The sequence below is a fragment of the Etheostoma spectabile genome, chromosome 14, assembly GCF_008692095.1.
Source record: "Etheostoma spectabile isolate EspeVRDwgs_2016 chromosome 14, UIUC_Espe_1.0, whole genome shotgun sequence".
Taxonomy (NCBI): domain Eukaryota; kingdom Metazoa; phylum Chordata; class Actinopteri; order Perciformes; family Percidae; genus Etheostoma; species Etheostoma spectabile.
Window position 1 is genome coordinate 15,675,839 of NC_045746.1, and position 15,100 is coordinate 15,690,938.

The window sequence follows — 15,100 nt, forward strand, 5'->3', positions numbered from 1 at the left end:
GGGAAAAAGTGTATATACTCTATTAACACTTAAATTGATATGTAAATTGCAATCCAAGAAACACTGTTGAATTATTGAATAAACATCTCATCTGACAAACAAGATACTTGTCTTCATTATTTAGATAGTGTAAATGACAGCTTTATCTCTTAACAGAGGAGTTTCTTAGAGCTTTTCTACTTTATGATAAATTGAATTAGTTTGAATTAAAAAGCACCTGTATTCAAAGATGTGTTTTTCTATAGTAAACTGAGGGCTTGGTGTCCTCTCTTTGCATTGTAACAAACAAAATGAAAAGCATTCTCACTGTAGGGAATGGGGCCGGATATAATGTTAGCCCTGAGCTAGTCTACATTTACTTACACAGTGACTCTCCATTGGACCAGCTCCCTTCCTTTTATAATACCTCTTGTAAAAATTAAAGACAAAACATAAATCACTTTAGCCTTGCACTCCAGTTACATGGCAGATAAGAGCATGCTTCTGTAATGACGCGTTTTATCTCAATGGATCTGTACTTGTAATTCAAAAGACAGCAACCATTCAAATTAAGACATTTTAAGGTGTACCATTTATGAATTTTTTTGTTAGTTTGTCGGTTGATTTGTTTCTTTTTCTAATGAAAGGGTTGCAAAATTACAAAAGGGTACATACAGAAAAAACATTGAAATTTAAAATAAAAAATTAGTTTTTTGTTCCTGCAATGTAAACTGTTTGGAAATGTTTGTCAGAGTGTTTTTTTAGGCTACAGGTTGTTGTTGTTTTTTAAAACACTATATCATCAAATATGTCCATGAATTAAAAATGGAGGGTTCAAATGTCTCAAAGTAAAACCTTATCCGTCAATAAAATATCCATACAACTTAAAGAAAGTTGTGTCACATACATTACATTTTATTATATTCGGATTTAAACAAATACCAATCTAAAAGAAAATATATATAGTGGTCCACAGTAAGTAATAAATCAAATTCCAACCTGACCACAAATAATTGAACAATTCAAGAAAAAAAAAGCTGGTGTACTGTATGTGTAAACTGAAATATCTGTTGAACCACCATTTAATAACCTTTTTACATTTTTAAGAAGCCTAAGAAAATGTAACTCCTGACTGTGCTCTAGTCTTAAAATGGTTACTTTCCATTTTATGTTTGAGCATTCAATTTGGCAACTTATGTGTGTTCAAATATGTCCTTTCATCTCCCTCAAAAGCACGTTTTATAAATAGAGTAAGGCTTTCGAACACATTTAAATAAAGGCATTTTTAGTGTTAAATGCTTTGAAGAGGCCTATAACCATCTGCACCAAAGTACTTTCCACAGTTGCGACAATTAAAATGTCCATTTCTAACATGGTCTTTCTGGCCTCGGTGAAAGCTTTAGAGATGAAAAATTGCTGCAGATGAAAACATCGGATCCGTGTGGAAGACTGATGTACTTTAAATTTCATGACATCAAACTAACATAAATCCCATATTTTCATTATCATAGAATTAACATTGCATTTGCTGTAACACCACTAATAATTTGTGTTGACAAATCAACCAGGAATGAAATCTTAAAGATTATGGTCCTGATGCCGATTGTGGTCCTACAGCCTTTGAATGTCCTTCACAGTCCCAGTCTGAGCAGGAACTTGGCAAATAGCCAGTATAAATGACCAAAAGACAAAACATACCTAAACTCAAACTAATTTACCTATCTGGCGATCAAAGAACGACAAATCTCACTCATTTAAAAATAATATTTACCCACTGTGACAGTGTCTAACTCTGACTGTTACATTAAGGCAAAATAATAGTTATGTTTTTTTAAAAGCAGCAGATGCCACCATTCACTAATGCACTGTTCTAAGGCAAATCATCTGCAGCACTCGGCCAAAGCCTATTGCAGCGACAAGAATGCGGCGAATGAAGAAGTGACATAATCACAACCATTTACAGAAAGACAAAACCAGAAGTCCATCTTGGCACTCGGACTGCAAAAACGTTGTGGACTTCAGTTTAGAGTTCAAATTATTTAGTCTTGGAAGCAGGAAATGGTCAGACATACTGCATGAAGAACTCAGTCTCTTGGTGTCGTCTCGCCAACTCTTATCAAGTGCTTTGTGTCGAGTTGTCGCTGCTTAGTTTGATAAGTTTTCTTTCTTGTTTTTTTTTTTAACAGCAACAGTTCATTATTCTCAGCCAGCACCAAGAGGGGAAAAAAAAGGTTTAAAAAAAAAAGGTTAAAAAAAAACGTATTTTGACAACGTAGTTTACAACAAGACACCCTGAAATATTGATAAATGTAATAACCGTGCACAAAAGAAAATGGAGAATTGGTAAAGAGGAGTTCATGCTCATTTAGGTCCAGCCAATAGGAGGGCAGACCAGGAAGTCCTCAGCAGAAGAGCTCAGCTAGGCTTCTAGCTTTCACACAATGTACTGGTACAAGTCTGCCTTGCCGTGGTCGGGTGTTGCAAAGGGGTTCAGCCAGGCTATAGAGAATGGATGACCAAACACCACCTTCATACTCATCCATTTTGACCTTTTGGCCCATCGTCTCTCCTCCTTCTTAAGCTGTTCGATACCCTGCAGGCATATAAGATGTAAGAAACATGAGAAGATACAAGTCTCCAGCCCTGATTCATGCTCAAAGCTGAACATATAGCTGTGTAAGAGGATTAGAAAAGAAAGTCTTGTAATGTCTTTCATTTTTCTCTCAAAAGGTCTTAAATTGAGGTTAGTGTGACTCACCCTGAGCCCTTTCTGATGTAAAAGATCACACACACACACACACGAGAACTGCAGGTCCCATTAGATTGAAATGGACTATCTTTGTAGTGAATATTATAACACTGAGTCATTGTCGTGGGTGGTTTGAGCGGTTACGTTGTGAGGAAATGTGCACTAGTGTCAACCTACCTGTAAGCTATACAGTGAGAGAATTACTTGCTCCTGCTTAAATCTGTGCTCTGATTTAGTGAACATACAATTAATTCATGACTTCTTTTAAGAAGTCAGAACTGCTATATAATTAACAGAAATACCTACCAATAATTCATATCAAAGATGAGTGATAGGGTCGTAAAATGACTACTGTTTTCACTTACCGTCTCGTCGCTGCAGATGGAATGGACCTGGGTCCCAAACATGACTGCAGTGAAGATCAGAAAGAGGAGACCCTCAAAGCAGAGGAGGATGAGGAGGACGACAGTTGCTGGGGGAGAGAAGTTACTGCACTCTGGAGAGGGGAGAGCCAAAGATATGGCATGTTAAAAAGAAGACTTTGTTACCCGTGTGAAACCTTATAAATAGTACAGTCGCTGAGTGAATTTGGAAATGTAGCAGCCGCTACTTCAGTATAACACTTACTTGTCCAGTCTTCTTCAAAGCAGAAAACAAAATGGAAGGTCACCAACAATAGCGCGTGGAAGGATATTAGTGCAATATACATCTGGGGGGGAAGCATACATTTAGTGTTAACATATTAAAATAATCATAATATCATATCAAAAATTATCTCTAAAATACTTTTATTTAAAGAAAATGGTTTTATCTCTGTTAAACTATATTTTATACCTATAAGATTCAAATTAGGGTTGTATAATTGTTAAGATATATACAGTAATAAATATAAGAGGCAGTGTAAGAGGCAGTTACAGATGTGAAGTATGGGGGACAGCTTTATAGCTCATGCAAGAATAAGCCTGTTATTTTGTCTGTTATGTTTAATCCATTTTCAAAAGGTATTTATAGAGGCTATACTACATAAACTACTCATTTATTTTGCTTTCTTTTCTTTGTTTTGTATCCTTCATGTTCATCATATTCTGTGTTCTCTCAGACCGGCTTATTTTAAAACTTGTGTGAACAATAACAGAGCCTCAAACATATGCAGTGGGATGATTATTTTTGCGTAACATCCGGGCTCCGGTGTTTAAAGACTCACTGTGAAGAGCACAAAGTATTTCTGGTTGTTCTCTCCGACACAGTTGTTTACCCAGGGACAGTGGTGGTCCATCTTTTTGATGCAGCGTTTACACACACTGTGGACACAGATGCAAGATGTTGAAATGGAATAAAAATATTGCAGGGAAACTATGACGTTTTGGTCCAAAAACAATCTGAATATGGAGTATATTTATCTATTAACAGAGTAAAAAAACAACAACCTGAAAACAACATACACACAGTCAGTCAGTCAACCCACCTTTAGCAGCGCGTTGACACCGACTGATGTAAATGTAAATGTGCTGTATTTATATAGCGCTTTTCCAGTCTTAACAACTGCTCAAAGCGCTTTTACATCTACAGGATACATTCACCATTCACACACATTCATACACTGTGGCCGTGGCTGCCGTACAAGGTGCCACCTGCTCATCAGATAAACACTCATACACATTCACACTCCGATGCGCAGCACCGGGGGCAACTCGGGGTTCAGTGTCTTGCCCAAGGACACTTCGACAATGACTGCAGGGGCAGAGATCGAACCACCAACCTTCCGATTGGCAGGCAACCGCTCTACCACTGAGCCACAGCCGCCCGATTTGAGAGACAGTAACAGACTGCTCTCAGTCATGGTGGACTGTGTCTGTTAGTGTGTGCGCGTGTGTGTGTGTGTGTGTGTGTGTGTGTGTGTGTGTGTGTGTGTGGGGTTATTTTTCTCGCGGAATTGCATCTGGTTGACAACTCAAGTAAGGTCTGACAACTCACAATCATCTGACAAAGCAGAAAGTCATCTACGATCTATACGTTTGCTTTGTTTACGTGCTTTCTGAGCAAAATCTATATTTTAAAAAAACTGCCGTCTTATGTGTAATATGTTATTCTGATGGGTCAATCAGGACAAGTGTATCATCTGAACCACCCACAAGAATGACTCATAAAAGAAATGATCTATTTCATTCAAACTGACACCCATTTTTCCCCGAGACAGAATGACTCACTAGTTTACAATTCAATAATGCTACAGTGTTTTTCTGATTTGAATCCCTCAAGATCCAAGAAAAACAATTGAGCAGCCATAGGGGGAACTTGCAAAGTCTGCAGGGAAATGCTACATAAAAACACACAGGGGAGGCAGGAGAACCACCGGTGCAGGAGCAAACACAGACGAGAAGAGGAGTGAGTCATCCAGACTTCCCTCTGCAGGGTGCAGACTTCAGCAAAACACTCATCGCCCAGACCCACATCTTAAAAAGTTGCAGAATTTGTAATCTTCCCTACAATCTACACATTCACACAGAGTGCTGTACCTGCAGTGGTGAGCTCTGTCAGGCTTTATGCTGCAGCACTTTGGACACTTGTACACAACCTGTCCTGGTTTGAGCTGCAGGCTTTCAATGAATTCTTTGGTAGCGTTCCCTTTAGGCACAGCTCCCTAAGAGAGGGGGGGGGGGAAATTCAATTGTATTTTACAGTGTTTCCTGGATGGAAGGTTGGAAATTTGCCCTCACAGCAGAAGCTATTTACTTGTGTGAAAAAGTGTGGTTTGGCTTAAGCCCTCAAGTTTAAACTATAACAAAACATAACAATAAAACAATTACAATAAGGGCAGGATTAAGCATGTAGGGGGCCCTGGGTCATACATAAGCAGTGGGTCTCAATAGATACTGGAATATGTATGTGTACATGGAATGTAAGGATTCAACAAACTGAAATATTTAAAAAAAGGTATTAAAACTAGATTGAGACACATGCATCTCCAAAAGCTACAAAAAGTATTGTCTACAATTTACAAGTTTGTCTCGGTTGACGTGCGTTATTAAAGTAATTAGAGATAGTTTATGCGAAGATGTATAACAGCCTGTCCATGATTTAGTTTTTATGAAGTAACCTAATCTGACTGACCGGGTCTGTGCACATCGCCTTGGCGTGAGAGGCAAGGGCGAGGAAAGCAAGGCCATTGAAGATCACCCCGTTGAAGAGGCTGTAGATCACGTTCTTGGCAGGCAGCAGCATGACAAACACCACCACAAACTCAGCGTAGAAGACCAGGAACCAGGTGATGACGCCGCACACGATGCCGCAGCCGTCACGGATGAACCACATGGTGTCGGAGCCGGTGCGGAGTGGGGGAGGGGCGCAGTGCTCCGGCTTCAGGTAGCCAGCTTTCCTCTCAATGTCCCTGGTGCGGTGCGCCGGGCTCTTCATCCTACAACGCCCGTGGCTCCAACCACATACTGCGAGGAGTGACGAGGGACAGATGGAGAGCAAGAGGGGGAGCAAAAGAAGAAAATAAAAGAATGAATTAGGTGAGGGATTTGAATGAGGGAAGGTATCAGTGTAGGGCTGCTACTAACAATTATTTTCACTACCACACAATCCGATTATTAGGTTCTTGATTAATTTATTAATTGGTTTATAAAAATGTCAGAAAATAATGAAAATGTGCTCTACAGTTTTCCACAGTCCAATGTGACACTAAATGTCTTTGTTTTTCCGACCAACAATCAAAAACTTAAAAATTCTTGATTTTCTGTCATGTAAGAATGAAAAACTGCAAATCCTGAAGAAGGTGGAACAAGACAATGTTCAATATTGGCTAATCTTTTAGCTCTTTATAGGTTTCCTGTCTGCATTATAGCAATATCACGGTGTACAAGTGGTAGTCCCAACAATTAAGAGTCTGTGTAAACCATCTAATGAGTGCTCTACATCCTTGAGGAATATAAATAAAGACAGGGGCTAATAAGTCCACAGAGTGAATCTGCAAATTATGTTGAGGACAATACAAAGCAGGAAGCATTAACTGAAGGAGAAACAAACTTATCTGGTCTAATCCCAACAGGGCAAACAATCCACTGAGATTTCTCTTGCAGCGAGGCTTACAAATAATCAATTGAGCAGGTCTGATTGTGTGTAGACAAAGATAATGCAACTTCAAATGGGATACAATATCAGAAAACCAAAAATAGGCTTCACTATTATATGCATAACACAGACCGGAATAAAACAGCTAATTCCCAGAGGATAGCTGGACTTCGGCTCCTGTCTTCTCACTAAAACCTGAGCTTATAGTGAGTGCAATCAAATTGGTCATTCCTGAGGATTCAATATGTCCATTAGGCTCAACTGAGTCTAATCTTCACTTTTATGTCCATACTAATTAGGGCTTGGCCACAGTTCCTGGCAGTGAAGAATGCTTGACTCGAGGACAGGATTTCTATCCTACAGCATGTTTGGGATTAATTCTGGATTTAACTAAAACATTTCACGGTCCATTACAACACTCACCACACCTCTTTCCCTCTTATCAACCTGTATAAGACGTCCACCCTTCTGTGTTACACCACTAAACCAGAACACTTTTTTTATAGCAATCCATTTCAGCCTGAGAGGAATAGTGAGATGAAGTAAATCACACTAACTACCCTCTGCACTTTTTTGTCTTCATGGTGTGAAGACAGGGGCTTTTCCCTCTATTAAAATGACAGTGGATAGACATGAAATGGGGAGGAGATGGGGGGATGACACGCTGCAAAGGGCTGCAGGTCAGATTCAACACCGGGTCACAGGGCAGGACAGCCTACATGGTGCAAACGCTCTTACTGGGTGAGCTAGAGGCTGCCTCTGTTCTCTGTTCAGAATGTTCTCCTGTTCTCAGAAGCTTTTGTACCCTTAAAACTAGATACGGATATAAAAGATGGATACACCTAAATCTTAACTTTCCCCCAGTTTTTGAAGGATCAGAAAATAAAAACATTAGAAGAGATGGCTGTAGAATTTTAATTGCTGAGATCAGATTTCTTTAGATACCTTCAAGTTAGAAGCTTTTTGCTTAAACGGCCAAATTGGAATAGCCTTAAAGAATGTGATTTGTCCATTGAATACTTCATAAAGATTCAAAACAGTGAGTATACACTGCATTACAGTAAAGTGATGTAACTTTCTGAACTTACCAGACTGTTGTAACTGTTATATTATTTGCTTTTACCCACTTAGATTTTATATCCACATTACTGATGATTATTTATCAAAAATCTCATCTTGTAAATATTTTGTGAAAGCACCAATAGCCAACACTACAATATCATTGCGGAGGTATTTTATCAAAAATAACGTGATATTTGATTTTCTTCCCTAACGCACAGCCCTACCTTCATGTCAAACAGAAATGGAAGGGGGAGCTTGAATTAGACATAAGTGAAGAGATTGGGATAAATATTTGTACAGAAACTCATAGAATCACTGACTTGAATGTTTGGAGAGAGTTCCAATGGAAAATAGTAAATAGATACTTTAGAACTCCCACCATTCTCTCCAAACACTAACAAGTGCATGTTAGAGGAAGTGCAGAGAGGAGGCTGCAAGCCACACACACATATATTTTGGACATGCCCTCTCTTGGACAACTTTTGGTGGGAGATTTTTGACCTCCTTGATAAAAAAAATTAGCAGGCGCCTGCCCAGGGACAAACTGCTTGCCATCATTGGGGTCTTCCCAGATGTGGTGGAGAACCGGAAAAAGAAATACCTCCTGCATATACTTCTTGCAGCAGTAAAAAAAAATAAAAAATTAACTGAGCTGGCTTAAAAAAAATGACCCTGTAACACATGATACTTGGCGATCAGTAGTCAGGGGAATCTATAAAATGGAAAAATGTACTTGAATGCTAAGATCGCAAAATGCAGAATTTATGGATGGTCCTTGGCTGACCATCCATAAATACCAATCCATACGGACCAAAGCATGGTGGTCTCCTGGTCCAACTGCTCGGAGAGCCTTTCCATGGGCAGCCCCCTCTCCATTTGGTGCATGTATAGGTACTGAGCATGTGTGTGTAATAACAACAGACTGAAAACATTGTAATTTCCCCTTGCGGGATTAATAAAGTGTACGTTTTGTGAGCACAGGGATAGGAAGTTTGTTTTTTTGATTTTCTCGTATCTTCTATGTAACTGTATGTGATACGGAGTGGCTGTTAATGTCAATGACATGGTATTGAAATTGCTACTTTTGTTGGGTTTTGTGTAAAAAGATACAGCCATTGCAGTTGTCAGAAAATATGTTCCACAAGGGTACAGGTAAGAAGTTTTTGTATGAGTAATGTTGTGGGTAATATACAACTCAATGTAAAGAGATCGCCCGTAGAATAAGAGAAAACTGGATTCAAAACAAAAGAAATATTGTAACAACTGAAAAAGAGATCTTATTTTGTCTATATTTTATCTCCGCCTCTTAATTAATTCTTTGATTCATCCTCGGGATTTGAAAGTCTCCAACAATAGCACTGGCATTGTGAGCATGTTGATGTTAGCATTTAGCTTAAAGCTTAAGAGTGCACAGAGTCCTGTTTGTGAGGTTAGCGGAAGTCGTCTTTGCTTCAGGCGTGTTTCAGTAATGTGTGACCTGCCGGGACTTTGTAGCAATAAAACAGAATACAATATACTGTGTATTTGAACAGGACTTCCTTCTAAAGATAATGTAGCAATGTCTTGAAACATAACCATTTTTAGTTTTACAACAGGAAAAACAAACATGAAGATAACAAAGATGATAAAGCTCAAGAGTTACACAACAAGCACAACAGCTCTTAAAATGAATAAAAGATGGTAAATAGAATTAGCCAAGTTCACAAGGCCTAGCCTACAGGCTGATTTATGATAGCTGCAAATTTCTACAGCTGAATTTATCCATCTGTGTGACTGCAAACATTCCAGCAATTCAACTAGTAAAACAACTGGGAGACAGCAGTATAGTCTAGACAAAAAGTGTACTTCCTGGATGGAACGACTATTCTAAATTACAGTATGACCAACCCGAACCCGGCTACGTAACCTCTTGACCCTTTTAACCACACAGCAGGGAGAGGCAGACAAACAGGCACACACGCACACACACACACACAAACTGTACTTTATTAGCTACAATTTAGAAGTGCTTGTTCTTTAGTATTTCCATGTTATACTGATTTTTACTTCACTAGAAAAAAAACCTTTAAGTAAAGACAAAGAAAACTGAACACAGCAGTTCTCAGATCTCTGTACTGGCTTTATGTGTGTCAATGAAAGTAGTTTAAATTACTGGCACTTGTCAATAAATCTGAATGTTTTAGGGCTAGAAAACATTTCTGACTGTCTTTTACAGTATCAGCCCTCTCAGGCTATCTATTAGCATTGTGCTAACTGCTGTCAGGAGTTTAAAAAAATCCTGGAGAAGCAGGATTTAGTTACCAGCCCTGACTTCGACCACATTTTAATCCAGATTTATGCTTTTTATGGCATTTGACTGAACTTAAACAGAACATCTATCCTTAACAAATATGTATGTATCCTTTTTAGTTTTTTTTGCTTTTTAAATGTTTTAATATGCATTTCAATGTCTTAGGCTCTATTTCCTTTTAAATGTTTTAATGTAAAGCACGTTAAATTCCCTTTGTGTATAAAAACTTACCTTGGCTTAAATTTATGACGGTAAGAGTCTAGGCTGTAGACACTATGCTGATTAAGATATTACAATATAAAAAGGTGATTTTATAGGGTGCGGACTTCAAAATGTGATGCTTCTTTTAAAGTTTGAAACTAACTGTATATTGCTCCACCTTGACAAGCTACAACATTAACAAGTTGCTCACATGCTAATGTGTCAGTTGTAATAATCAGATAATTCACCATCTTAAAATGGGGAATTAATTAATGTATTGATGCACTGCCTTTTTTACTTGTCCATCAGTCAATGTAAGAGTATATCTTTTCATTTCAAGATCTTGGAAGTATACTTTTTAAACTCTAACTGTTCTGTTAGTGATTCATGTGCCCGTTTACCAGTATTACTATATCTGATTCAGTGGGAGCAGCTCATTTCAAGAAAAACTTGTTCCAATGAGGGGGAGACAGGACGCAGGATTACGGCTTGTAATGTAATTGTTATGTGAACTGCTTTAACGTGTCAGTAAATTAGAAACAAAGATGCTTAGATGGCCCTAAAAACCTGTGTTTAATGAAAATGCAAATGATAGTACAAGATAGGACTTCTTAAAACAAAGTAATGAAAGACCTGGAGTGAAACTAACTGCAAAACCAGAGTTCATTAAAGCAACACCAAAGCACTTTTCCTCTTTGGTCCCCTTACAGGTTGGAAGCGGAATTGTCCATTACTGCTGTCTCATTCAAAATACAGATCCGCTACCCGATCTGGCAAACTTGCACATAGCATTATATAATAGCATTATAGCCAATAGAGGGCCGCAAAGCGAATGCAGAAGTGCCGTTCACCCTGTTACGAGTTGATGAACTACTGAAACGATTTTGGAAACATTATTTTAAAAGGTACAAAAGAATCTTTGGTGCTGCTTTAACACCAACTAAGTCAATTTGTTTTTGTAGAATGGAGAATGAGTCCATAGATTTCTCTCAGTGAACAGCTTCTTTTTACAATGAAAACTAGTGAATGACTTGATTCTAACAGAAACAACAGCTAATAGTTTGTGTTGAAATGCCACCACCATGATGCCTCTGCTGTACTGTAACATCAGATACATTATGTTAAAAGGCCATATTTATAATGTATCAGTGACTCACCAACTCAAAACTAAGGATAGAGCAATTATTGTCCCTGTCCAATTATTGGGCAGTTTGCAGACTATCAATATCAGTGTTTCATTTCCCTAATAACCAATTAAATTAGTTAAATAAAAAGTGCTCTACTTTGGATTGGTTACAGCTCTCTGTATGTCCCTCTGCTTTGGTGTCACTTACCACTGAGTCTGACTCAGTCCACAACACTATCTGAATATCTTTGACTGTATATTATGTTGAAATAAGTTTCTAATTTATTAAATAATTGCATAAAGCATCTAAAAAAAAGTGTTGTATTGGAGTATGTAACCTTGCAAAATCTTTAATTATGATTAAAAGATTTTCATTTTCACAGTAAATGCATATCCAATTCCAAAATATTAAAAATGTCAGTAATTGGATTCATTAATTACCAATAATCTGTATCAATATGGGCCTTGAAAAAACAGTATTAGTCAGTCCCTAACCAAAATGTATTAGCGGCACAGTCAGATATTCAATTAATGATTTATGTGATATTGTGCTGCTGGAATGCATTCCAAAGTAACTGACAGCAATGACTGATGGTGGCAACTAAAGGCTTTTTTTACAGTAGCCGCAGCAGAGCTGGCGTGCGCAAATGTGACGTCATGAGAGTGCCGTAACAGTTTATACTCGCACGTGGTGGTTGCAACACAAGTGGCAGTCTTCTCCTGAACATCGGTGCCGCTAATGAGCAAAGGCTACCAACTTTGCTTTTTCCACGGACTAGAAGAAGTAGAAAAACGGCAGAACTTGAGCAGCATTGCCGTCAATGCTTTGATTTGATAGCCTACTTTGTCGGCCCAAGCCTTTCATTCGCCATAAAAGAACTCACCTTAACCCAGTAAGTTTACAAGAGAGACATGCAGTCACTCTGAGAGTCCTGGCATCCGGTTGTCCGCAAACCCGTCCATACTTCCGGTTTCCACTTTTTCACACGGCAATGAAAAAAAATAGTGATGCGCGCCCTCTGCTCGTGCAATCAAAATGCTGGCGTGCCAACAAGATCTAGGTCATTTTGACGTCACACTGGCGCGTGCAACCTTGGGTGTGGCTAGTATATTGGACGCTTAATGTTGACAGACAGGCTGAGAAGCATGTAATGTAGAGATGAGAGGAAAGCAAGATGTAACCCCCTGTTGAGTTAATTAAAACTCATAGCTATCAGAATTTGTGACCATGTCTAAAACACTATGGAGGCACCATTTTTTGCAAATTAAAATGTTATAATATCTGACAAGATACCTGTATTAGCATTATAAGGTAAAACTAGCAACCTGTGTGTGGAACTTCAACTTGGCATGACCTCTTTTTTGAATTTGGATTATTTGATTTGGAAATAAAAAAGACATACACCAAAATATATTGGGACAGCTTAATAGAGCTAATATGATTAGTCAATCAGAAACTGTTTCTGCAACTATTACAATAATCAGATAATTGTCATTTTTTCAAACAAAAAATCCAAACATGAAACAATATGATCTTGAATCTGACTCTAAAATAACAAGAATTTAGCAAAACCTGTTTCACTTGAGCTGACAGTCAATTATCTTGTGTTTGAAGTATAGGTATACTTGCAGCTAACGATTATTTCATTTATCAATGTATCCAAGGTGACTCACATTTAGATTTATTGGAGAAAAAATAAGATTAACTAAATATGTTGGAAAACTGAAAAGGTAATGAAGAGTGAATTAAAATCGTTTAAGTGCTCTTCAATAGACTCTGGCTAAATTAACCTCTGACCTCCCTGAAGATGGGTTAGCAAATGGGGGAATTATCTTGTCACGACCAGGGGGCTTTTACAGTTACTATGGTACCATAGGGCTATAATTAACTGCCTTCCAGAAAGTGACAATACAATTAACCCGACCAGGAAGTAACTGGCAGCCGGACCAGCATTCCAGTACTTCCATTTCGTGGTTTGCTAATAACCACCTTTATTTCAAGATAACACGTGCACTGGTTTTTTAAAAAAAACATACCTCGCCTTCTCCAGGTTGGACGACAGAGGTTTCTTGAAGTCCTCGCGTAGTTTCGAGCCTTGGGAAGTTAAAAACACGAGTGTCTCCTCCGCCGCTCCGTCGCTTAGCGCAGTCCCAGCTAACCTCACTGATCTGCGGACAGATGCTTTCAGCAGCTCCGCTTCCGTTTTCACTGCCGCTTCGGTTTCGACGAGGTGTTAATTCACCTCGTTTGTATGCTAATTACAGTGGGGTACCAAGCCTTAAAACAGGCCGTTACCTAACTAACGTTACTGCTTATCCAGAAAGCTTTGCTGAAAGCAAGGAAACATCACGGAGAGCCAAACAGGAAGTCTGATACTCTTCCCCTCCCTACATGGGGATTCGTGCCCTGAGCCGAGTCTGTCAGGCAGCAGTTTTTTTTTTTGTCTTTCTGAAAGGTACGGAGCTCGAACAGTGACCTGTGGTATTGAAAATAAAATTTGGCATTGAAACAAGAAATATTGGCACTGAAAAATGTGGAGCTGATATATAAAACACTAATGTCAAAAAGTAATCTCACAGTCATATTATATTATTTCACTTTGACATTTGTTTGCATTATGATATTTTTTTTTTTTTCAATGTCAGTCTACATTTTCTATGTCTTTCACGCTGTCAAGATTTTTACAATGTCACTGGTTTTCAGTTTCAACTTTCTGTCACTGTTTTGGCGTAGGGAGGAGGGGTTTGAGGGGAGGGACACAGAGGGCGGGGTTTACGGGTCATTTACATGGGCTACTGGCGAGCATATCTGCAACGTCTTCCTCAAGTTCACCTGTAACCTTTAAATCTCAAGTAAGTCTGTTTATCTCTGTAGATAAACTGTGCAGTTTAGGCAGAGGTTAAAATTCAGATGTCAGTGAACGTGTTCTGCCTTCTACAGCTCCTAAAACCGGGAAAAACAGTTAAGGCAGTTTCTCAGCAAACACGTTGTTCCTGTTAGTGAGTGTGTGATTTGCCTAAAATCCTGTCAGTCAGCAGCTATACCTGTGATTGGAGGAGAGTAATGAGGGAGGGACGTTAATGTTCCTGCCAGTGTTAGCAGCAGGGAGCTCGTTCTCTTAATACATCCATGACGGAGCTAATGAGAGACACAAGCGAGTCAAGCCTTGTGCACCAGTAATAACACTGGCCATAGGAGTCCTAAAGAACAGGAATTACTGCTGTTGTAAATACTAGATTATAGAAGATAGATTGACATCCCCAGCAGGAGACTTAGCTACAATTAGCCACAAGTTAGCTGACGCGTGTGCTGAAATAAGAGAACAGTGCTAACCTCTGCCAAAACAGCACAGCTTAGGCCTACGTTAAAAGTTAACGCTCAAAAAATGTCCGAGATAAAGAGACTTACTTGAGATTTGGAGGCTCCAGGTGAACCAGAGGAAGACATTGCAGATATGCGGTTTTAAGACATCTGTGAGGATTCTTGTGGAGGTGCGGTCTCTCGCCAGTAGCCTATGTAAATTACCATAAACCCCGCCCTCTGTGTCCCTCCCCTCAGACCCCTCCTCCCTACGTCAAAACAGTGACAGAAAGTTGAAACTAAAAACCAGTGACATTG

The 15,100-nt window shown here is 38.9% G+C and overlaps 1 protein-coding gene across 2 annotated transcripts; it reads right to left on the reverse strand.

Annotated features, from left to right (window-relative positions):
- Positions 1–868: 868 nt before the first annotated feature.
- On the reverse strand, positions 869–13,880 carry zdhhc3b (zDHHC palmitoyltransferase 3b). Of its 2 annotated transcripts, none has more exons than XM_032535186.1 (7): positions 13,519–13,880; positions 5,840–6,180; positions 5,245–5,369; positions 3,933–4,029; positions 3,356–3,437; positions 3,094–3,224; positions 869–2,572 (listed from the first exon to the last, which is right to left on the reverse strand). In XM_032535186.1, exons 2-7 carry the CDS (start codon positions 6,140–6,142, stop codon positions 2,414–2,416), a joined length of 897 nt encoding a protein of 298 aa, XP_032391077.1. In that variant the 5' UTR covers positions 6,143–6,180; positions 13,519–13,880; the 3' UTR covers positions 869–2,413. The 2 variants fall into 2 exon arrangements, with proteins under 2 accessions (XP_032391077.1, XP_032391076.1); XM_032535185.1 differs by having other exon boundaries at positions 5,840–6,171; positions 13,519–13,879.
- Positions 13,881–15,100: the final 1,220 nt, after the last annotated feature.

Bases quoted from the DNA above. Each gene is read 5' to 3' on its own strand.
- zdhhc3b (XM_032535186.1), bottom strand. From the start codon at position 6,142: ATGAAGAGCCCGGCGCACCGCACCAGGGACATTGAGAGGAAAGCTGGC. The intron at 4,030-5,244 runs GTACAGCACTCT...CTGTGTCCACAG, and splicing joins GACAGAGCTCACCACTGCAG to TGTGTGTAAACGCTGCATCA. The intron at 3,438-3,932 runs GTGAGTCTTTAA...CTTCCCCCCCAG, and splicing joins AATACTTTGTGCTCTTCACA to ATGTATATTGCACTAATATC.